Source organism: Malaya genurostris, chromosome 2 (genome assembly GCF_030247185.1).
Source record: "Malaya genurostris strain Urasoe2022 chromosome 2, Malgen_1.1, whole genome shotgun sequence".
NCBI lineage: Eukaryota > Metazoa > Arthropoda > Insecta > Diptera > Culicidae > Malaya > Malaya genurostris.
The window spans coordinates 343,896,846-343,922,984 of NC_080571.1; the positions used below are offsets into that span (position 1 = coordinate 343,896,846).

Sequence of the window (26,139 nt, forward strand, 5' to 3'; positions counted from 1 at the left end):
TCTTTCTATTCATTACAACCAAATCATTATTATTTTGCTGATTATTCAAAATCAACAAACTTTTCAAATCGTCCAACTTTCTGGCCACACTGTTTTCTAAGCAGGCCATTTTGCTCTCCAGAGCATCATTGGAAGATCTGATCAGTCTATCGATTCCCCTTTCTATCGCAATATTAATGTGTGCCTCGATGCTATCCCGCACACCAGCAAACGAATCAGTGATGGATTTGAATTTTTATATCATTATCGAAGAAGTAAAAAATTTTAATTGTTTTCGAGCAGTTTTTCACCGTTTTCGAGTAGTTTTTTATTGTTTTTCAACAGTTTTCCATCGTTATCGAGCAGTTGTTTTTATAATTGTTAGCTATTGTATTTTATCGGGTTTTCTCGAAATCGATGAAAAATTGTTTCGAAAAACTACTTGAAAACTAGAGTAGTTTTTCGAGACATTTTTCCATCGATTTTGAGAAAAATTAACTCAAAGACAGTTGAAAAAACTGCTCGAAAACGGTGCAAAAAATACTAGATAACGATATAAAAAGTTTTCGTTTTTTATCGTTTTTAGCTATTTTTGCATCGTTCAATTTTCGATCGATTTTTCGAGCAATTATATTTATTATTTTCGAGAAGTTATTGAGCAGTTTTTCATCTCTTGTGAGCAGCTTTTCCGATAGTTTCATCAATTGTTTTCGAGCAGTTTTTCATCGTTCTCGAGCAATTTTTCATGGTTTTTTAGCAGTTTTTCAGCTGTTTTTATCGTTTTCGAACAGTTCTACGAAACATTTTTACTTTCTTCATGTAGCTTTTCGAGCAGCTGTTGAATGGTTTTCAATTTTTTTTTTGTTATTTTTTAGCAGTATTTTTGTTTACTTTTCGAGCAGTTATTTCATCGTTATCAATCGGTTTGTTATGGCTTTCGTACAGATTTTATCACTTTCGAGTAAATTTTCCAACATTTCGGTATCACTTTTGAACTGTTTTGTCGTGAATACGACTTACTTTACTATGGGGTGCCTTTTCAAAATTAGCCATATGGAAGAATGGGCAGAACTTAATCGTGAATATCTCGACTTGTATTAATGGCAGCAACATAATTCTTTCACCATTTCATCAAAAATATGATCAGGAATTTAGGATAATATTTTGAACAGTGTGAGATAACCACAAACAACTCAAAAATTAAGTTTTCTCAAAATTTCAAAATAATGCGGAAAACTCTTTACTTTCGCTTGGGTTTTTCGCGCAAGGACGACGATTTTGAGGTAGTCAGGCACATATCTTCAACTGAATGCGTATAAAAGGGAAACCGTGATCGAAAATCGATCATTTCTTTTCGTGCGTTCGATGGGAGCAGACGTCGTGGGAGTTAAACCTTCAACCAGCAGCGACGGAGAGAGCGCCTTCTGCGTGGTTAAAACCTCAAACGCTCAGGTAGCAACTTTCATTCGCTTGCTGGCCTTCAAGGCGAGCAGACTGCCATCGCGGGAGTTAAACCAGCAGCGACGGAGAGAGCACCTGCCATCATTTGGTTTTCGGTAGTCGTAACGAGAAGTTCAATTTTTAGATTTTTGTTCCGCAATATAGGTTTAGAATTCAGAGCCTGCGTGCTGAAACTGGATTCTGGAACTGTATTCCGGAACTAATTTGAGTTTCGAAATTGCAATTCTAGAATTAATTCTGGATTCTGAGTCTGTTATTGGTTCTAAATTTAGTTCTTGAACTCAGGATCCAGTTCTTTATTCCAGACTTCTTCTATTCGGTTCTTTTTAGAACCATAATAATACTCCTAAAGAATTATGCGGAAATTTACTTTACTGTACTCTATAAAACCCATTCTGGTAGTCATGGCGCAAAATCGTCTTCATGTTTTAGAGCTTAGTTCTGGAATATCGGTTTAGAATTCAGAGTCTGCGTGCTGAACTAACTCAAATCGTCACCATTTTTTTATTATAAAGAACTATACTGCTTATTTCATAATATTTAATTGCGTTTCAGAATGTTTAATGTAACTAATCTGTAATTTAGTCTAGGCGCATCGTTTAAATTTCTAGTAATGAATAAGGGGAAAGTTCCACAATTCAAACAATCGATGAACTACCAATTCGAATTCGGAAGCATAAATAAAGCGTGTCATATTCGTATTCACGACATCCAGTTATGTCTCTGACATTACACACCCGTACTTTTTTGCAGTGTTTATTATCGTTTTCGAGCATTTTTTTGTCGCCTTCGGACACTTTTTCTCGTTTTCGGGCAGTTTCTCAAACAATTTTGTAATTTTTTCGTACAGTTTTTCGAGCAATTTCGTTTCCGATCCGTTTCTCATCGGTCCCAAGCAGTCTTATATCGTTAAATTGAGCACATCTAGTACTTCTCTTCCTTTAAAAAAAAAATTATTTTGGACATTTCGTTTTTATTATCGTTTTCGAACAGTTTTTTACCGCTTTCGAGTAGTTTTTAGAGACATTTTTAATAGATTTCAAGCAGAATAAACTCAACAACGATAAAAACTGCTCGAAAACGGTGACAAAACCGTTTGATACCAGTTTTCTATGGTTTTAAGCTAATTTTTAAATATGCAATTGTTTTATCATTTTCGTGCAGTTATCGGGCAGTTTTTCATCTCTTATGAGCCGTTTTTCCAACGGTTTCTTCAATTGGTTTCCAGCAGTTTTCGTTTTTTGCTTTCTCTATAGAAAGGTATTAGAATTGCTGGAAAAACCGACTATCGAACGGAGCCTCGGAGATCCATAGTGTTACATACCAATCGACTCAGCTCGACGAGATCGGAAAATGTCTGTGTGTGTGTGCGTGTGTGTGTGCACTTTTCGAAGATATTTTTACCGCTCAATTTTTTCAGAGATGACTTTACCGATTTCAACAAGCTTATGCCATTGATCAATTTCGAAGATTAAATGGCTACGACTTCTGGTTCCGGAGATATGATGGTATAAGTGACGGAACCGACAAAACGCGGTGCTTTTTTATCGCGCAAGATTCTCGGAGATGGCTGAACCGATTTCAACAAACTTAGGCTCGTTGCTTCTATTAGTTTATTCAACAAATTTCATGTTCAAATGGCTGTCACTTACAATTCCTGTGATATGATCGCATAAGTGACGTAAACGTCCAACAATTTTAGGCACGTTCGAGACTAAAGTCTCGGTCTGTAGGTCCGTGACGTTACCCATCTACTATTTGTACGCGGAACTTCGGAGTCCGGAGTTACGGTTTTCCTGTTTTGTCTTTGAAATGTACAAAGCGTCGAGAGCTGGTGTTATCCCGGAACTTTTTGTAATTTAGAAAATTTTCGATTTTTTCAAAAGAATATATTTGAGATAACACTCGATTTTGTCGTGAATACGACTTACTTTACTATGGGGTGCCTTTTCAAAATTTACCCTCTGAGAGAGTGATAAGTTTTTGATCGTGAATATCTCTTGTTGCATCTAACGAACCAAGATAATTTTTGCTACATGCCATCGGGAATATGATCACAATTTTATGATAAAATTTTCAGTTGTGTGACAAAATCTCAAATAATTCAAAATTAAACTTTTCTGAAATGTTTGGTATAAACGAGTATCAAAGAGGATAATCCATAAGGCTCGTTTGCTTTCCTCGTATTTTTAAAGCTCATAGCTCAGTGATCTGTGAAGGGATTTATATAATCTAACTACCAATAGAATCGAAATTTTTCAACTTAAACGTGTATAGCAAAGGTTTGAAGTATTTCAATAGTACACTATTGAAAAACCTGTCTCATTTGACCCATGTCAACGCAAGCCAATCAGAATGCGTTCTGAGAAAGAGAACAAAATATCTGCTGCTGTACAACAAATCGTTCGAGAAAAATGTTCCGAAAAGTGGTGAATATCGTAGTGAGTTCCTTAATTTGGTCATTCTGAATGCTAGAAATGAATCCCCACAGCATAATGATAGTTTCTTTCAATAAATTATGCAAATCCGAAATGAAATTTTCGACATTAAAATTCTGTATGTGGCTATTTTTATAGCCGTTAGGACCGTTCATTAGTGAAAAAACTACAAACGAAATCAGGTAAAAACAAGCCTCTCAACAAAAATTGAATCAGTTTGGATTCTATCGCCACTGCGAGCAGATGTGTTTTGTGTCGTTTGCAAAGCTAGTTTCGCTTTCGACAAGAACGGCGGATCTGGGGATCAGCATCCTGCTCTCGAGGGATCGACCAGTTGGATGACGAGGTCGGTCCAGTGATGCCGGTTGGAGGGTAACTTCCGGTTCACTGGCGCCTCGACGACCAAGAACTGATGCTACGTCGCGGAACTACTCGACTAGCCTCCGCCAAAAGATCTAGTCTACACCGACGGAGGGTTCCCCGACGAGGGAAGTTCTCCCGAACCGACGCTTACGGTACGCGTCTACGACCCGACCGAAAGGATGCATAAGTCGATCCAATGATTCCGGTTGGAGCGTGACTTCCGGTTCACTGGCGCTCAGACGATCCTAGCGGTACCACGCGACGATCTACTCATCTAGTCCCCGACAAAGGATCTAGACTACTCCGACGGATAGTCCCCCGGCAAAGGAGATTCTCCCGACACCAAGTCCAAGTGGTTATTCGCTGATCCCGCTTGAGCCTACTACGGTTGCACGCGGCTAGCGGTCGCGGCTGCCTGTTGTTGTTCCGCACTCCATTTCCGCTGCAATATGCCCGCAATTTGGGATGCCGCGGTCGACACTGCGTTCCAGTTCTCTACGTAGCGGCACATTCTCTGGATCAAATTCTCCGGCGTGGTGTCAATGCCGCATGCCGCCAGTAGCTCACTCCTTTGAGCCGCGAAACGGGAACATGCGAACAAGACGTGTTCTGCCGTCTCGATCTCGTCTGGGCAGCCAGGACATACAGGGGATGTCGCATGGCGGAACCTGTGGAGGTACCATCTGAAGCACCCGTGACCTGTGAGGAATTGCTTCAGGCCGAAGTTCATTTCTCCGTGAGGTCTATCTAACCAACTCGAGACCCTAGGTATGAGCCGATGTGTCCACCTACCCTTGGTTGAGCTGTCCCACTCTTGTTGCCATCTGCGTAGAGAAGCGGCTTTGGAGGCCCTACGGGCGTTCCTGTTTCCTCGCATGCTGTAGCACGCCACGTCGTTCTTCACTGGAGCCGATAGGCATCATACTTGCAACCACGCAGGCCGCATCCCTCGATACAGTGCGTTATGCACTGATCACGCGAAGACACATCAGTCTATGCGTACTCTCCAGCATCTGTGCGTTGCGTTCCACACCAAGTGCCGACGCTCATACCGGGCTGCCGTACCTGAGGATCGAAACTGCCACTCCTGTCAGTAACCTACGTTTATTGGAGCGCACAGGCGAGCTGTTGGCCATCAATCGTGAGAGCGCCGCGATCGCTATTGATGCGCGCTTGCAGGCGTATTCAACGTGCTTACTGAAGCTGAGTTTGTCGTCAAGCATCACACAATATTGCTTCAGTGATCTCTTGGAGGGGATCACGCAGTCTCCGGCATGTACCAACGCCTCCTGTTCCGATTTGCGGTTGTTTACCATAATCACCTCTGTTTTGTGGTGCGCGAGTTGCAGTTTCCTGCTACGCAGCCAGTCCTCCACCAAGCAGATTGAGTGTGATGCACTCAGTTCGACCTCTTCGATGGATTCGCCGTAGACTGTCAGTGTGACGTCGTCCACGAACCCGACTATCTTGACACCCGGAGGGAGCCTCAGCCTCAGTACTCCATCGTACATTATATTCCACAGGATCGGGCCCAAGATAGATCCCTGTGGTACTCCAGCCGTGATTGGAGTGGTACGTGTGCCTTCGTCGGTCTCGTAGAGCAATACTCGGTTCTGGAAGTAGCTTTCCAGAATCTTGTACAGCCCTTCCGGTACTCCCAGTCAAAGTAGGGAATCAGCAATGTCTGCCCAACAAGCACTATTGAACGCGTTATTAACTTACTACCGCACAATTGTGGATTCCTCGTCGTTTGCGCTGGATAGCTACCTCCGCCGTGGTTACCACCGCTGTTATGGCATCCGCCGTCGACCTGCCTCTGCGAAACCCGTAATGCTGGCTGGACAGTCCTCCTGCCTCCTCTATGAAGGGGGATAGCCTGTCGAGGATGATTTTCTCAGTGTCAGTGTCAGAATGTTTGATGTAACTCATCCGCAATTTAGTGTAGGTGCATCGTTTCAAATTCTAGTAGTGAAGAAGAGGAATGCTTACACAATTCACATAATCGATCAACTAACTGATATTCGGAAGTGTGAAGGAGGCGTGTCAGTTTTAATTGTATTCACGACAGCCAGTTATGCTTCTGACATTATCCGCCCCCCTTTTTTATCGCTCAATCTTCTCAGAGACAACTAAGATTTCAACAAACTTAGGCTCATTTCAATACGACTATTAGTTTATTGAACAGGTTTTAAGTTCAAATAGCTGTCACCTTCGATTCCGGTGATATGATGGAATAAGTGACGTAAGCGTCAAAACTCATCACGGATCAATTTTCCCGGATATGGATGAATCGGTACAAATAATTTTTGACTCGTTTGAGACTAAAATTGGCGTATAGGTCTCTGACATTATCCACCTATCACTTTTTACGCGGATTTCCGGAATTACCGGTTTTATGAGAGTTTTCAAAGTTATGCGGTTTTCTTGTTTTGCACAAAACGCCGTTAGGTTCGTTTGCTTCGAGTGTCACTACAACAGCAGTGTTACACAATTTTCAAACAATTTTTTCTTCAGTATTGTTACCTAGAGCCGAAACACGACACGACACACACGACTATCCAGCGAGCGACTAGATCAATTCAGTTTTGTACGTATATTCAGAACAGAGCAATAATTGTTCATGCATGATGTGTACCCTCCCTAGACCGATCGAAGTGGAACTGCTATTGAATGAAATCATAAAGATGACATCATTATGGCACGTTGTGATTGACTCGTGAAAACATAGGACGTTTCAAACCAATTTTCAATGGTATACTATTGAAATATTGAAGCGACGTTACAATACATGTTACAGTTAAATGTTTTCGAATCGATTGGTGGTCAAATTATATCAATCCATTAACGAATCACTGAGCTATTGTCGTTCAAAATTATGATAGAAATAGGGTACGCGACTGGTTTTGCAAAATATTTTGGCTTTCCACCATTTTATTCAACAACAATATAATAATTACACAATTTAAAATTTCAATCAGAAATCAATGACTGAAAAAAAATCTAAAATGAACTCCTACAAAACTTTACAAAATATTTTGGCTTGCCACCATTTTATTTAATAACTGCTAATTACATTATTTAAAATTTCAATCAGAACCTTATTCTCCAACATTGTCAGGTGACTGCCTTCGACTACTTTCAACGTAAACGAAGCGCTCGATAGACTCTCCACTCCATAATCTTCATCAATATCAGGCACAGATCCCTCGGATGCCCGTATCAACATTATTGGAACTCGCAGTAACTTTTCACACTCTTCATTCATTGTGAGAGCTATTTTAACACGATTGTACAGCATAGTCGAAATCTTACGAAAATATTCTGGGGAGTAAACCCTGTAGTCCTTACCAATTTCTAACAACATCTCGATTTGATCGCTATACGATAACGATTCCATCAGGGAGTATATTTCTTCTATCGATTGATTTGGAAACACATGCGAAATTATTGCCGATATCATACCTCTCTGGATCATCGCGTCCGAGTGATTCTCTCCAATCAGCAACTTCGATATCCTCACTAGAAACATCGGAGCCCCATCTATCAGAATCAGATTCCCTGGACGATTTCTATTCTGCAATCTATGAGCGATCTCAAGAGCAATCGATGTCCCGAATGAATAGGCCACGATCAGATAGTCGGTGAAGCCGTTGAACACTTTGTCGTCAAGTTCGTCCATTATGTGATCCACGATCATAGCAATACTGGTCATGTCGGAAGTGTTCAAAGTTTGCAAGATAAACACTGGAGCGTTCAGTTCTGCCGCCATTGTGCGCCACACGTTTCCGGCCACTCCCTCTAGCCCAGGAATGAGCAAAATCGGACGGCCTTCCGTTGATTTTGAAGGCAGCCTAAGAACTGTTTCACCACTGTATGTCTCATCTCCCAAATTTCTAAATAATAACTCCAAACCGACGACGATCATTTGTGGAGAGTCTTCGCCTGCTGAGATGCTTTTCTCGTCAGCCATTTTCTGAAGCTTCGAAAACGTTAACGTACGCAATTCTTGCGGTGACAGCACTAAATCAAAATCATGTTCCAACACCTGTTTGATTTCAACTACCATTAACGAATCCATTCCGATATCCGACAATGTGCTCTCCACAGAAACCGACTTCAGGTCCCGGATATTCATAATATTCATTACCGTTTCGACCAGATTTTTACTGCCACCCGCAGTGCGTTTTTCCGCTACCACCATGCTGGCCACAATTGGATCCTCACACGCCAGAAGTCTATCCATCTCCCGCAGACAGGAGGAAATCCGTTGTTGCAATGTTCCTCCAATTTCCATATCAAGCTTATCATCAGCCATATCTGCCACCAAGCCAACCTCTCCTATGGCGCCCCATTGAATGGCTTTTCCGGGGAATCCTTCAATCCATCGTTTTTCCACGATTTGTTCCATGATGGAATTTGCCATTCCATAATTGCTCTGACCTGCATTTCCTCGTCCACACGATACACTCGAAAACACCACAAAATAATCCAATTCCGGACAAAGCTTCCGGCTCACCTCATCTAAAAACTGCGTAGCTTTTGCTTTAGGAGCAAAGCATTCAACAAATTTGTCGACCGTTTGTTTTTCGATCAAACCATCTCGCAACTGTACCGCTAAATTAAATATCGCTGCCACAGGACCCAGTTCCGAAGCAACCTGGAGAAGCTCCCGACAGCCTTCCAACGAAGTAACGTCAGCTTTATTTACGATAGTTTCAACGCCATAGCTGCGCCATAACCTGAAAACGATAATCACTGATAGTCGATTTCGCTATCCGCATATACGAAGATCTAACCTGATTCTGTAGTCTTGGTAGGACTTCGAGATACCTCGGCTAGAGCTCAGAACCAACTTTCGGCAACCACGAAGTACAAGCCAATCTGCCAACTCTAAACCAAAGCCTCCAAGACCACCGACGATCACATACGAGTTCAAAGGATTACAATACAGTCTCGGAGTGCTGCATATCGGCAATGTCTGGATGTCAGTTTCATTCTTTCGTATGCGCAGTAGAACCTTCCCGATGTGTTTTCCACTTGCCAAGAAACGAAACGCTTTTTCTATTTCCAATGCTGCGAAAACGGTTGTAGGTAAAGGTTGAACGATTCCACGGCTGATATCTGACTGTAAAAACTCCCAAGTTTTCTGAAACGGAACTCATAACTTTACAAAAATGGGAAACAAATTATTCTGGATTGAGTTACCTGTTTTTCATGAGCAGCTTCTTCCTGCATACCGTGTAGCATAACTGACGTAAATGACAGCCCCTTTTGGAACAAATGCATGGCCAGTTTTGAATCCTTTGCTATGTCGTACCTACCGATCTCGAGAAAGTGTCCTTTATTCCCTAGACATCGAACGGAAGCTTGAAGTTTCTCCTCGGCCAATGAATTCAGAACGAAATCAACACCCTCACCATTTGTTCTCAGCTTAATCATCTGTTCAAACGATGTATCTCGAGAATTGCCGATATTTTCTTCCTTGAGCTGAGGAAATTTATCGAGGATAAAGCGCTTCTTCCTCTCATTGCCAACCGTGGTAAACACCTTCAAACCATAGGCCAGACACACCTGAATAGCTGCAAGCCCGACTCCTCCACTACCAGCATGAATAAGAATCGAATTACCTTTCTTTATTCGACTGCAAATGAACAGAGCCGTGTAAACTGTTCCGTACACAAGCGGCACCGTCGCGGCCTCCTCTAAACTCCAATGATCGGGTACAGTCCAGGTCAACCAAGGATCACTTTCCACCAGTGTCGACATTGCTCCACAAGTTTTAATACCCATCACGCGTCGACCGTCATCAACCACTCCCGAGTACTCATAACCTAATATACATTCCTGATCCAATCGACCAATGCCGAACGAGTCGGAATTAATTCGTCCCGTAGCGAGCATTACGTCCCGGAAGTTCAATGCACTGTACATGACCCGAACTCGATCACCTTTGACTGGAGTTGAATTCAAGGCACCCGTAAACCATGTCATAGATGAGAGATCACCTTGATTCGCGCAATTGGCGTAACAGTGATTGATCATGGGTGCTATTTTTGAACTCAGATTCAGATCCAGAAGAGAATGCCGGTAGCTTCCCCAGCTCCCGTTTCGGTACACATTGATCGCTAAGTTCAAGCTCAGCTGTTGCTGATAAAATGGGTGATTCAAATCGAACGGTGGAGCATTCGAGTCGTCTATCAACACACAACGAACGCTGTGCGCAGTAGGTTCCTTCCTGATACAGTTTACTAAACCGATGACTCCGGACAGGGGGTCATTCTGGGAGTACACAATAACGGGTTTGGTTTTCATGGCGTCCTTCAATTGCTGCAGCCAATCAAATGAAGTATCGTTGAACTCAACACAAACCACTCTTGGAGATTCCTTCACCACTTTCGGTGTCTGTTGCAATATCACGATAGTCTCTTCATCATCTATTTCGAAACAGGCAATTTGATCTAACTTCGGAGGACATTGAATCACTGGACACTTGTTTCTAATTACGAGGTAGCCTTTTTCCGACAAACTTTCCAAAGCGAGCTTAAGGGATTCGGGGTTATCTAACATGTTGTGACTGATTAGACATTGCAAGTTGTCTTGACCATTCAACTTTTGATTTTTTACTACAACATTGGGAATTTCCATTGGTTCATTGCTGAGTAGAGTCATCGTCGGCTGTATTAATGGTAAATCTTCTGTAGCTTTGGCGAAAAGAGGAAGAATTGTTGTAGAATTCGTCTGATGAATTTCCGTAATCTGCATCGAAAGGCATGGAGCGTTCTCAATAGCTAGCTGTACGCATATTCTTACTGCTTCCAATGCAGAAATTCTCACCTTCGGAGCATAAGGCACAAAGCGATAAGCTTCCAGTACAGGTACTCCTGGTGGATTACGTCTACTAACAATATTAGTTCGAATACCCGACACTCGAACGCCCCCACAAGTACTCACTTCAGTCAATCGACAGTTTGTGGATACAAAATAATCCTGCCCCTCGGAATCTCGGGACATCAACGAAAGATGCCGACTGGGATTGATCGTCAAACTTTCGATCGCCGTTGGTATCATCAGAGAGCGTGTATCGACTGCTATGATGCCGACTTGGAGCATACAGTCCAGAAATGTCACCCAGCTCCCGGTCCATTGGATCTTGGCCGCTGACCCATCACTGCGAGCTTCCAGTACTGATCTGAACGCGTCCCTATAATAGTAACCACGCAGACGTAGCTCTTTGTAGAAATCGCGAGACGTCAGAATGGGTGCCGAAGAAGGTACTTCATGTACTGCAAAGTTTTCGTTGCGATCATCTAGCACTCGTACGTAACCGACTACCACAGCCGTGTCTCCTTCCAAAATCTATCGGAATAAAGAATTATGATTATTTCTTTACTACAACTTCAAGTTCTGCGAAATAGTTTTAATTAAAGTCAAAAAACTGAGAAAAAGCTATATCTTAGCATTACATTCCTTGTGTAGAATTCCGCCATTAGTAGCTTAGTACGTATCCTTCCATACGAACATCTCTATTCAAAGGCAGACCCTGCCAGCTGGGAGCGAAATCAGTCTTCAGTTCAGCAACGCCATCGCGCGGCATCACATTGAACATATCAAGTGCTGTTATTTTGGCGCATACGAATTTGACAGTTCTCTTCCTTACTTCTATGTACTAGATGCGATGTGAACTCGCCAGAGGGCGTCATGTTCGCAAAAAAAAGGATGTTGCCAATGATTTGTACCGGAAATGTGAGAGCTGGATATCTTATTAATATCAAAGATAAACTCAATATCAGTAAACGTGAACCAGTGAACTTAGTAATAGTGTAATTTGGTTGAACCTTCGTTAATAAGCGTCGATAAACATTTGGAAATGACGGTAAAATACCATAGTAACAATACAAGTTTGCAAGGAAGTAAGCTTTGTAAACATATCACACAAAATATTTTGTTACGCCCATTCACTTTAATGAAATGTTGGCAGTGTCACCACAGACTAACAGACAGTACACTCAAATTAGATTCTTCAATCATTTTAACGGTCATTTAGAATATTCCTTTATTTGGGACAGTACTCACATGTGTCATGATGGCGCCACGTTACCCTATCAAAAACATCCTGTCTGTCATCTAGACTGTGTTTATTTTTTTCATTTACCAACAGAGTTGCCATTCATTCAGAATTACCTGTAATGTATTGATTTGTATACGTCCATGCGAATTTCATGCAGGATACAAATTTAATACATATTGCCAAAACTATATACATAATTGTGCCTACTTCTCATCCTCCAACGCAATACAAAATCGAACCCGTTTTGTTACAATATTTACTTGCTTCTGGTCTGCCGCCACTTAATTTCGGGTGAAAACTACCAACACAATAAAAAATAGTCTAGATGAACAACGTTGAGTCAAATAAATGGTTACCTTCCAACATCGCGAAAAAGTTAAATATATTAACAACGTAACCCAATAATTTATTGTGGCGATTCATTTTCATATATTTTGATGAAATCAGGCATCCCTGCAAGCAGCTGATCGGTGTTGACAAAAGAGGGGAAACCGACTAGTAAAAAAACTTGTACATAACACAAGGGGTGTACAGATAGTAAATAGTTCGCGCAGTACAATATAGGTGGAGCTAGTGCATCACAAAAAAATATTTTTATAAGAATTTACTCATACTGTCATGTCTGTTAGTCTGTGGTGTCACTAAGCTTTACTTTGTAAGTGACAGGTCATTTAAGTACGATTCAGACGGTCCGGCTTCCTCCGTCACCGTCACCGGAACGTCAACGTCCGTCACCGTCATTCTGATTCACACGATCCGGTTTCCTATCCGTGTCCGTCATGTCATTTTCTTACACGAAGAATTTCAAGAACTTAGTTTCGCACAATTTTATTCCAATAATACAAAATCTGGGAGCTTCTGAAGCCAATCGATCAATTATTTTCCTACCTTTTAATCGAATAAATAGCTTTCAAAATTAACTAGCAAAGGTAAAAAACAAAACAATCAGTTCCACTCAACAAGTCAAGGTACTTTGCAAATCTACTGGTAAGTTTAATTACGTGTATGTGGTATATTTCGTTTAAGAGTGGGATCTTGACACCGAATACATACATAACAAACGTCAGCTCAATACTGTAATCATATGAATCGTGCATGTGTGCGATAATCACAGTCCGTCAAATATTCTTTCGGAGACATGTTGACGGAGCTTGCCGTTGACGGACGTTGACGTTCCGGATCTCTGCTGGATCGTTTGAATGCGCAAAGGGAAATCTCATTTGACTAATTTTGACGGAGGCTGACGTTCCGGTGACAGTCGATGATGTCTGACGTTCCGGTGACGGTCGAACAGATGTCGTCACTGTGGTTATTGAGCAATTTGACGTCTCCGTTACTCACACCGCTGCAGAGTGCGCAGATCTATTCATATACGAAATTAGAATGTGTGCGAGCCGAAGTCAAAGTTTGTTGTGGGCAGAGATGCCAGATGTTTTCATAGAAAATCTGTATTGATTCGTATAAAATATCAGTATTTATCTGTATTCGCTAATAAAATGAAATTTCTACAATACAATTATGTTAAAAGGTGTTATTCCAATAGATTATGGTTATAGAGTGGTAGATTAAATTTCATATCTTATATTATATTCATCGACGAAATTTTATAGTTTTTTCCTATCAACAACAATTGAATTATGGTGCCATATACTTGTCTAATTTGAAAATGTTCACTTCATAAGTTGAGATGGATTTCCAAACCCCAATATGCAACGTCAAGTCAGGTAATACAACTGTCAGTCTGGCAATAATGTTTCATGATGCCAAGACTTGTCTAACTTTTAAGTTCAATTTAGTTACAAATTTTAATATAAATGGATTTCAGTGTTCTTCATTAAATATCTGCACAAAAAATATATATTTTAAAAAGTGACTTGTACGTTGATTCCTAAACGTTTATCTCGTCATTGCAATCAAATACTAATAGATAGCTCAAATACTAATAGATAGTTCAATTTTTTCCTTAATACTTTTGGTGAAATCTGTATAAATCTGTATTAAATTTAAGAAATCTGTAAGAAATCTGTACTCTGTATTAAATCTGTATGCGCATGTAAAAATCTGTATAATACAGATAAATCTGTATAAATGGCATCTCTGGTTGTGGGTTCAATTTTACCAAAGACATCATATTAACAAGATATCCAGCTCTCACATTTCACGAACAAATCATTGGCAACATCCTTTTTTGTGAACATGGCGCCCTCAGGCGAGTCCTCATCGAATTTCATACATAGAAATAGGGAAGAGAAATGTCAAATTCGTGCGCGCTAAAATAGCAGCACTGCGCACCCATACAATTGACATGATATGTTGAATGTAATGCCGTGCGATGGCGTTGCTGAACTGAAGATTGATTTCGCTCCAAGCTGACAGGGTCTGATTTTAAACTGAGGTAAAACATTTTTGACTCATAATCATACACTACGAAAAATGCATGTAGAATTTCGTAAGCTATGAACTAATGAACCAAGTAGAAGACAGTTCCATTACGTGATATTGAGTTTCATGAACGATTTTATGTCTTTCTCTACTGTTCTCTTGGCATTGCAGTGTTTTTTATTGCATATATGTCTACAATAATTGGCTCGATGCGGCTCGACAAAATTCACTGGGTTATTTCGACATACTCACACTAGCATTAACCTTCCAACTGCTGAGAATAGCCACACCACCACATTCGCACGTGGATTGGACTATAGGCACTTTAAACTGAACTACAACTGACGGTCATCGAGGGGTCGTATTTGAATAGTACATGAATAATCATAGACTATTCCATTATGAGTTTATCTTTGTTAATATGGTGCCTGTGGTAAAGGAAAAAGTTGTACATTCGAGTTCTCTTTCTGGGCAACAATTTAGGACAATTTTTTCTGGTTCCCATACCTGTTCAGTTTTACTAGAAGCCGATTGAAACGGAATCCAGATAGTAATCGTAATGAATTTCCGTATCATATTTCGGGCGATTTAATTTGATACAACTTCCCACATAAATAAACGTTGATGAAAGAAAAACATTACTAGCAAGCTTGAAAAGTATAAAACCATTTAATACAATTATTACCCATCAAATATATCATAGTTTTAGACTAACATACTTAAAATTTTACTTCCGATATGCAAATATATGCAAAATCGAATTAATGCAAAAGATATGCAAAATCGAATTAATAATTCGGTTGGCGACAACTCATACTTCTGCCTATTCGGGTTTGACACGCAATTCATTTCGATCCGCATTTTGTAAATACACAATATGAAATAAAATCACAGACTAACAGACATGACAGTATGAGTAAATTCTTATAAAAATAATTTTTCCTGATGCACTAGTTCCACCTATATTGTACTGCGCGAACTATTTACTATCGGTACACCCCTTGTGTTATGTAAAAGTTTTTTACTAGTTGGCTTCCCCTCGTTTGTCAACACCGATCAGCTGCTTGCAGGGATGCCTGATTTCATCAAAATATTTGAAAATGAATCGTCACAATAAATTATTGGATTACGTTGATAATATATTTAACTTTTTCGCGATGTTGGAAGGTAACCATTTATTTGACTCAACGTTGTTCATCTAGACTATTTTTTATTGTGTTGGTAGTTTTCACCCGAAATTAAGTGGCGGCAGACCAGAAGCAAGTAAATATTGTAACAAAACGGGTTCGATTTTGTATTGCGCTGGAGGATGAGAAGTAGGCACAATTATGTACATAGTTTTGGCAATATGTATTAAATCTGTATCCTGCATGAAATTTGCAAAGACGTATACAAATCAATACATCACAGGTAATTCTGTATGAATGGCAACTCTGTAGATAAATGAAAAAAATAAGCAGTCTAGATGACAGACAGGATGTTTTTGATAGGGTAACGTGGCGCCATCATGATACATGTGAGTACTGTCCCAAATAAAGGAATATTCGAAATGACCGTTAAAATGATTGAAGAATCTAATTTGAGTGTCCTGTCTGTTAGTCTGTGATAAAATTACATTGCAAAGATTTAAGTAGAGTGCCCAGATACAAGTGATGACTTTTCAGTCTATAATAGATGATTTAGACGATTAGGACTTCAATTGCTTTCGCAATTCTGTGATATTTTGTAGGGAAAATTGTAAACTTACATGCAATGTGTAACGGGGAAAAGGAAGTTACAAATTACCTTACTGTTTCAAAAAACGGATCGATTCAATTATAAATCGAATCGATTTTTGACGGAATTCGTATGTGGGTTGATTTTCAATCTAGGTAGGCGAGAAAGAAGACGTTTTTGAGCAGCGTGTAATCATACCCTCTTAGAAAAAAAAAACGTTCAACGGTGGTCCTTCGTTGGTCCAATGCGTTGTATCATTGGTTTAAAGAAAGTCCAAACAATCGTTCAACGGGAGGCCAATACGGGACCTTCGTTTGCCGAATTTGAAACAAACCGTTGTACCGAATGCCATTTTTTTCGTACAACAAACCCGGCAGACAGAGGTTCACTATGGAGCCATTTTTAATATGAGGAATTGAAACCCCGTTGGACTGGTTTTACTGAAGAATTTCCGAAGTTTTTCCACTTATTGTTGCCTTTCTCATATAGAAAGGTTATGCAATCACTGTGAAAACCGACTTTTGAACCGAGGCCCGGAGGACCGAGTGTCATATACCATTCGACTCTGTTGTATTTAATATAAACACGGTTTATAATAGTTAACATCGATTTCAACTGAAATACAGAGCGAATTCATCTGGCGTTTGAAACTGCTTCCCGCTAAAAACTAACTCTTTCTCTTTTTTCGATCGTGTGTCAATCGGAATGACATACGAGGGGTTAGTACATAACGTAACAGACTCAGTTCGTCGAGTACGCAAAATGTCTGTGTGTGTATGGGCGTATCAGAGATGGCTGAACCGATTTTCACAAACTTAGATTCAAAGCAAACTGCAGACGAAAACATCGGAAGCGGAAACAACAAAATAATTCAAATTACAGTACACGCAGTAAAAACAGCAACTACAACAACAACAACAACAACAACAACAACAACAACAACAACAACAACAACAACAACAGCAACAACAACAGCAGCAGCAACAACAACAACATCAACAACAACAACGACAATAATGTGCACTACAACAGCAACTTGAACACTAATAGTAATAATACCTGCCACAACAATAACAATAATGTGTCATTACAATATACCTTACCCTTGGACAAAGACTTACTAGCAGCTGCACGGGTTCAATTCTCCGGGAATCCAGGTGCAGATATTGCCTCAAAATTCATAAATTTTCAAAAAGGTGAAACAATCAACCCCTACAAAGGAACAAGAAGTATTCAAAACAACACTACTTCGGTAAATGAAAAACTTTTTCATCAACTTAAAAATGTAATAACAAACAAACAACATGGCTTTTTTAAAGGCCGCTCAACAACAACAAATCTCTTAGAATTTATGACATTCACTCTGAATGCAATGGACGCCGGAAACTACGTAGAAACTCTTTACACTGACTTTAGCAAAGCTTTCGACCGTATTGACATACCATTACTTCTACACAAACTACAAAAATATGGCATAGAACATAGCCTTCTGGAATGGCTCAAATCATACTTAACGAATCGTGTACAGATAGTCCGCTTCCAAAACATTCTGTCTGAACCAATTAATGTAACTTCTGGCGTACCTCAGGGTTCTCACTTAGGGCCTCTCTTTTTCATTTTACATATAAACGACATTTCCTTCATACTCAAAAATCTGAAAGTGCTTATATATGCAGACGACATGAAACTCTTCATGGAAATTAAAAATATCAACGACGCTGTAATATTCCAGAACGAAATTAATCTATTCCACATTTGGTGCTGCAAAAGTCTACTCCAACTCAATGTAAAAAAATGTAACTCAATAACTTTCAGTAGGAAAAATGAAACTATATCTATAAACATACATCTAGGAAATCAACTTGTAGAAAAATGCAAAATTGTAAGAGATTTAGGCGTAATCTTAGACTCCAAGCTCACTTTTGTGGAACACTACAATACCATAATCAATAAAGCTAATAGCATGCTGGGCTTTATTAAACGCTTCAGTCATAACTTTCAGGACCCATACACAATTAAATTATTATACACTACATATGTCAGACCTATTTTGGAATATTGCAGCCTAGTATGGAATCCATTCAATATTATTCACGAAGAACGCATCGAATCTATTCAAAAACAGTTTCTTTTATATGCACTTCGTAAATTAAACTGGACAGCATTTCCTCTACCATCATATGAAGCACGCTGCATGCTCATCAATATACAAACACTTAAAGAACGCCGCGACTTTGCAATGCTTTATTTTATCAGCGACATTATTTCTCAACGCATTCAATCAGCTCCATTATTATCGCAATTAAATTTTTATATACCTAGCCGTCAATTACGTTCCAGGAAATTATTTTTAGAAAAACAAGCTAGAACAAATTATGCAAAATACAGTCCAGTCAATCGAATAATGCGCCATTACAATCAATACTGCGAACATCTTGACCTTACTATGTCAAAAAATCAAATCAAATCTCAGCTTTGTCGTAGAAATAATGCGTAGTATGTAAGTGAACATTGTAAACAATTTATATGTAGTCTACATTTGCTTGACGAAATAAATAAATAAATAAATAAATGAAAGGTCTTGTGGTCCCATAAAAAATTTCTGAATGTTATTTGGATCCGACTTCCGGTCCCGGAGTTATGGGGTAAAATGAGCAAAATAAAATGAAAATGTGTTCTACCATTTCTAATAGATGGCTCGACCGATTTTCACAAACTTAGGTTCAAATGAAAGGTCATGTGGTCCCATACGTAATTCCTGAAATTCATCCGGAAATATAGGGTAAAGTGTGTTAAAAATGTTATACCATCACTGAAAAGGGCGAAAAACCGTCAAAAGTTTTCTAAATCGACCTCAAAATTTCTCCAATTGATAGTTTTTATCAGTAGACGGTCAAACATACCGATTTCGGTTATTCTTTTAAGAATCGAAAAAAAATATTTTGAAGAATACCACAGTATTATAGATGATAGCATGATTCATATGAGAAAGGCATCATTACACCACTAGGTGGATTGAAACAGGTTTTTTAAACTAACACTACATACCTGTACAATACTCCAGCTTCACATAGAATAACAACTTCTTTCTATGTGAAGGTAATACCTAATTTTGATACTATTTTCGCAAGAAAAAATACAACAACAAACCGTTCTAGTAAACTGAACAAATATTTCGTGCAGTGCAGACGAATCAGATGCACAACAAATCGGAAACTACTTCTTTTATTGAGGATTTGAGCTATACTAGTCATTATGATATTTGCGAAGGAGAAGTAGGATCCCGAAACTATAAATAAATAATTTAAATCCTCTTATTAGACAGAAAGAATGATGAGACGTACCGGGTAATTATTTCATAATCCGTTAGGGCATATCCTTGAACGAAATTGAATAAGCTGTCTTGTCAGCGATTTAAAATAACGGAACTTCCTAAAAAAAAACTGTCTGGAGCAGTTGATGAATATCGAGGACACAACTCCTTCTTCAGCTTCAACTTGTATATGATATTTTTATCAATATCATAGAGATTATGAAGATATAAAATTTATTGAACATCATTTAAATTTTATGTAGAGTTCCATTAAAGGTCATAAGTTGTTATATGTCTTTTGTGAAATACCATCTGTGTACGATACATAAGACATATCCAATGAATATAAATTATGTAACGAGTTAGGTTTCATCGGATTTCCATGTACATTATATGGAATATTCTCATAACTTTCATTATGGTAACGTCTATTTAGATTTAACGTACACTTTAAATAAAGATTATAAGTTTCCATATAACTTCTATAAATTATATTCTGCATTTGATTCATATGACAAATCTGATGATTATGAATAAGATTTTCATTTCAGTGTACTATGTCCGAAATCTGCAAATTTACAGACAAATCTGCAGATCTGGCATCTCTGGATCTGACAGAGCGTTGGCGTCTGTCTTTTGTTCCCACATTATTGGCATATTGTCGCAAAATTGAAATGTAGTAGCGCTGCTTGTTTAAAGATAATACTTTCAGAAAGAGCTGTCAAATCGGTAGGAAAATTTCCAATTACTACGCCTTTTCAACGATTTCTTTTAAAAACGGGCAAATTCATTTGGAAAATCATAGTAGAAGTGAAAGAAAAAGTTTTTACTCTGAGGTGGTAATGTTGATCTTAGTTAATTGTGTGAAATCTACCGTTTATTCAGAATAGAGCATTAAACTTGGTTTGATACCATTTTTCAAATGCCTGGGAATAACAAATAAAGTATCCAAAATGAATAGTAGGGTAACAGAGGTATTTTGGCCACTTCATATATTTTGGCCCACCTAACAAACTTTATCGATGTTAAGTAACTCATTTTGCATCAATTTGAAGCTAATCACATTAAATTACCTATTGCGGAAGGGGTTTTTAAAGATATTACAATATTTGGTGGATATTTTTATAAAGTGGGCCAAAATAAAATCAATCCTAAAGTGGGCCAAAATACCTCTGTTACCCTACTCGATCGCTATACATTCTAGTACTCGAGAAATCAACAGGTTTCGGCTCAAAAAAAAATTTTGATCCGAAAAACCCTAACCTTCACACATTTCTGAAGATTTTCCATGTTTAATCGTAGTTTACACTAAAAAAAGAAGTAGTAATCACTTTGAAATCGATTTTTTTCTACTCCGAGTGTACTTTTATTGCTGATATCTATTTGTACTATTGAATAAACGATAAAAATGTTACAAATCACTACTGCCGATATGAAAATTTCCTGCTTATCTTGATTCCATTTTTCATTGGCAGGTGTCGCTACCGGTAAATCAGCTTTACGACAATGTGCCAATCGAAATGACGGAATGAGCAATGAATTCTTACTCGACTGCATGATTTTTTAGTGCTCGATCGGTTCAGTGCTAGAATTTTCGCCTGAGTTGGCTGCTCTGCGATCAACCTGATTGACAGTGACATTATAAATGTCATTGAATATTCGCTCATTTTATGAATGTGATAGTGTAAAATTTAGGCGACATAAGCCATTTCACTACACTCCAGCTAGAGGAATGGATGATGCTGACTAAGGTAGGCCGTTTTATTAATTTCCAGCGAACTTAAAACTGTTTATGTTGGGATTCTAAGAAGAACTGGTTATTTACTAGTTCTGTATATCCGAAAAACATGAAGATTTAAATTTGTATATTCAGTTATATAATGTTTTCATTTAAAAATAAACTAAAAATCACCACGAAAACGTGCAAAATTGGGAAAGAAGAAGAAGATAAATTGACAATTCAGTCCGCATCTTCTCACTTAATTCCGAATGATTTCCGAATCAACCGGTTGTAGGCGAAATTCATTCGGAATCGGTTGTTGCGCTAGAGTTGGAATTGATTCGGAATTCCACATGGAATTCCGAATGAAAATTTCTCGTCGATTCGGAATCCACTCGGATCAGATAATGTGGGTTGCTTTCTTTTTTTTTCGTTTTCTGGGAAATAAAAAGGAAAGGATTCTACAATGTACGACATTACAGTAAAACCGTTACGAGATTAACTCATAAATAAATTGAGTGACAATTTTAGTGTTGGATACATGCCAACTTGAGTTTCTTTAGTTGGGAATACAGAAAAAGTACAGAAGTTTGTTTCTTCTTCTTTCTGGTTGGCGTCATTTCACTTGAGATGACGCCAGCCCAGTGACAATCGGAGTAAATCGAGCATTTCAAATCGAGTAAAGTCTTAATTTTCTTATTGTAGTGATAATATTCTGACCGATAATTTATGGGGAAGTGTGGTAAAGGGTAATGAATTAACAAATAGTTAGTAATATACTATTTTTGTTAGCCATTCTTCTTCATTGTTATGGTCTGGATGACGCCGATTGGTGGCACAGCAACTTAGCCTATATTGATAGTAAATATTGTCCAATAAACTTTCTTTTCACTGGACTAAAAGCGAAAATCTCGCTGTGTGGCTACGTCGAGTCGCCAAAGTACGGATACAAATTCTTTCTTTTTCGCGAAATACTCGAATATTCACCGCACTAACACGATTCAACGTGCTCGCCCGTTGAGAGATTCACCGGAAGTCCATTATCTTCTTAACTTAGCGAAAAGTTTTTTCACATGTTGTTTACTTTGCAATTGCTAGTTCATCAACAATTGATGAAGAAATTGCTATAGAGATAAATGGAACAGTTTGTTTGTCTACCGAGTACAATGAAAGTTATAACCGAGTCAAATCTGACGTCTCTACAGTCGTCATACTACGAAACAGTTTCTCAAGATGGACGATATCACGTCAAAATTAAACCTATGAACTCCTCCTTACCTCAAATCGTCCCGTTGCTTGCTGCAACATTAGCGTCAACTGTGTGGATTGCATCTTGACCATTGGGGTAGCACGGAGAAACTGTATGTTGTCGAACTGGATCGGACAGTCGTTAATACTCTGATAATGAATCTCGGCCATCATCTGCCAGACAAAGCTTAAATATCCGGTTGCCGGACAGAGTACTCTTCCATCGATATTGTGACCGGCAATATATGCAAATTCGGCATCTGACAATGAAACCTTCAAGTTCACTACGTTGGATTCCCGGTACGCATCCCAGTCGTGTTCGATTACATACCACGAATCCCGGTGATCCCAACGAATCAACGGTGATATCATGGGTGTGGCACGAGACACGGGAAATCCAACCGCGGGATACAAATTCAGTAGTTTGAGGTTCTGTTTCGATAAATACAATCTGCGAAACAAAACAGTTCGGACGTTAGTCAAACCAATCAACGAAAAATCAATGTCGTACTTACTGTCCTAACGCCGACAGAAACCTCATCATAAAATTGTCCGAATGCTTAATGATCGAAACAGACACAGTTTTTCGGTTCGAAATTCGTAAAACCGGTTGAATTGATTGTTTTGAGAGCGCCTCCAGTAGCAAACAACGATCGGGAATTTTCTCAACAAGATCTGCTATGGCGGCAGAATCATGCATCTTCGTTGATCCAAAACTGACAGTTCCCTTGGCACTGAACCACTTGGATGAGGCATTCATCGGTTTGGGGACTATTTTCCAGTAATCTATCTTCAACTTGGCCGATATTTCATCCGCTAAATCTTTGCTGTACAATAAACTTACGAATGGCAAATGTTCGGCAACAAGACCTTGTGACTTTAGCTGGTCTACGACGGTACACAGCGGATTCATTGGACCACTCACAACTCCAAAACGAGAAAGAATTTTATTTTGAATGAACGCATCGAACGAAAGTGGTGGAATCGGTTTTCGAACACCCAGATCCAAGACGGCATTGAAGTTTATCTTTGTTTTGTACTGTTCGAAGATCATTCCGTGACTGTACACCAACTCAATGACTTGTTCCAACGATAGACAACAGTCCAAGTAGGCACAGGTCAATTGCCCGACAGAGTATCCTCCGTAAGCAGAATATTTCACCCCGATCGCAACCAGCAGGTCTACGTAGACAAGTTGCAAAACGATTGTACCCACCATCAACTGTAGTAAATTCGTTTTTCCATGACTTCGGCGAAACAGGTCATATCCTAGCTTATCCAACACTGATTTACACTTCTCTAATGTAGTCTGGACTTGTGGGAACGGCTTCAATGATTCTAGGTCCTGCCGCCAGTATGTGTTGATTCCGGGAAATACTATAACTACTGGCAACGAGTCCTGTTTTATTCGTGTCCACTCGAAGAGCTCCAGCTTTGCAGATTCTTTTCCTTGTTTACTGAAGATTCCAAAACCACGGTATCGGTGTCCGGGAATGTGATGTGTTTGAATGTTGTACAAGAGTGAGATGGATTCTTCATCGAGGGCTCGGTGTGAAATATCGTCAAACATCACATCAACCGCTTCCTTTGTTCTACCAGACCAGATCACCAATCTCGGTAGATCGTCGTTCGGAACATCATTTTTATTCTTCGTATTTCCTCGTATCAAAGTGTGTGCATTGGCTCCACCGAAACCAAACGAGTTGATGGCTATCAGTGGGCCCTCAAGTGGTTGAGGATCTACAACCACTTGCAAGCGTCCCTCGGCTAATGCAGGGATATCTGGTCTTACTGACGTTAGATTGATATTTGGTGGTATCAGCTTATTCTCCAGGGCGATTACACACTTAGCGATAGAGGCAATGCCCGCCGATGCCTCGGAGTGCCCCATATTGGACTTGACTGATCCGATCATTAGCGGACGATCACGCTTCGTGCAGAACACTTCATCCATGGCAGAACACTCTTCCGGATCTCCGACTACAGTTCCGGTACTGTGTGCCTCGACGTAGGAAATGTTAACAGGGTCGATCGACGACTCTTGGTATAATTCTTTCATAAGTTGACTCTGCATGGCACCGGACGGATACGTGATGCCTTCTGGTTTGAAGCCGTCACAGTTGGTCTTAGTGTGTAGCACGTGAGCGTAGATTCGCTTTGCATCGGACGATTTTTGCAGGAATACTGCACAGACCGCCTCTGCTCGTGTATATCCACCAGCATCCTTGTCAAAAGGTCGACAAATTCCACTCCTATCGAGAACTCCAAGCTGAGTGAACTGGTACGTTATATACGGACGAAGACAAGCATTAGTTCCCGTAACGATTGCTGCATCACACTGGCCACTGAGAATACTTTTGCGAGCGATGTCCAAGGCGTACATCGAACTGCTGCAAGCTGTATCGACGGTCAGTGATGGGCCATGAAAATCGAACACGTAGGAAATACGATTCGCTAGCTGAGACCTTGCACACCCCAGCAATCCGTATCCCTTCGGAGGCCGCATATGTATTATGATCGTTGATTCCGTTTCGGTATAACAGACACCAGTGAATACACCGGTACGCGAACCTCTAAGTGTTTCCGGATTTACACCCGCATCGAGAATGGCCTCGTACACATGTTCCAGCGTCATCCGCTGCTGGCAGTCCACAATGTTGCTTTGCATATGGTCATATCCGAAAAAATCTCGATCGAACTTATCCAACTTACTGATCTTACCCATTCGACGAGGCATATCCGAAACCGCGTGCCTCCAGCGTGACTCCTTGTCATCCATCATGTTTCTCTTTCGATACAGATTATTCGCAAACTCTCGCATATTTTCTGCCTTCGGAAACCGACCGGATATTCCGGACAGCACCACGCATTCGTCTAGCTTTGTTGATACCAAATGAGCGACAACCATCACGATAAACTAAACGCTACTTCTTGGAAACACTCAAAAACCGATTAGACACTAGCGTGGAACACCAAACATACGCTCATTTTATACAGAAATATAACATTTTTTTTCCAAATAATTTGCATTGAATTAATGACACAAATTGATATGCACCGAGTCGAATGACTGTCTAGCACATCAGTTTGCTTATGGTGATGAATTCAGTATATTCGAAACATTCATGTTCTTCATGTTCGACGGCTCTTTGAACGAAATCCACAGACAACAGACACACCTGCTGGAAAACAAATTTGTTCCGACCTGTGTATGGATTTTCATTTGCTTTACATTGGTACTAAGGAGTTCACTACCTACTGCCACCTACTCGACTGTTCTTCTCATTCATACAATACATATACCTTCGTTCCGGAATGATAGCAAAGCCCTCATGTCAAATTTATCCTTCGACAACAAATGAAATACTTCTCACAGCACACTCTCAAGTGTAAAACAACTTATTTTATTCCGAATTCGTTCAAATCACAAGAGGATTAAACTATATAAATA

At 39.6% G+C, this 26,139-nt stretch overlaps 1 protein-coding gene across 1 annotated transcript; it reads right to left on the reverse strand.

Moving 5' to 3' along the window:
* Positions 1–7,171: 7,171 nt before the first annotated feature.
* Positions 7,172–25,624, reverse strand: LOC131431916 (fatty acid synthase-like). Its single transcript, XM_058597873.1, has 5 exons — positions 23,204–25,624; positions 22,719–23,139; positions 9,447–11,597; positions 9,038–9,387; positions 7,172–8,980 (listed from the first exon to the last, which is right to left on the reverse strand). Exons 1-5 carry the CDS (start codon positions 25,594–25,596, stop codon positions 7,297–7,299), a joined length of 6,999 nt encoding a protein of 2,332 aa, XP_058453856.1. The 5' UTR covers positions 25,597–25,624; the 3' UTR covers positions 7,172–7,296.
* Between the last annotated feature and the right edge of the window lie 515 nt (positions 25,625–26,139).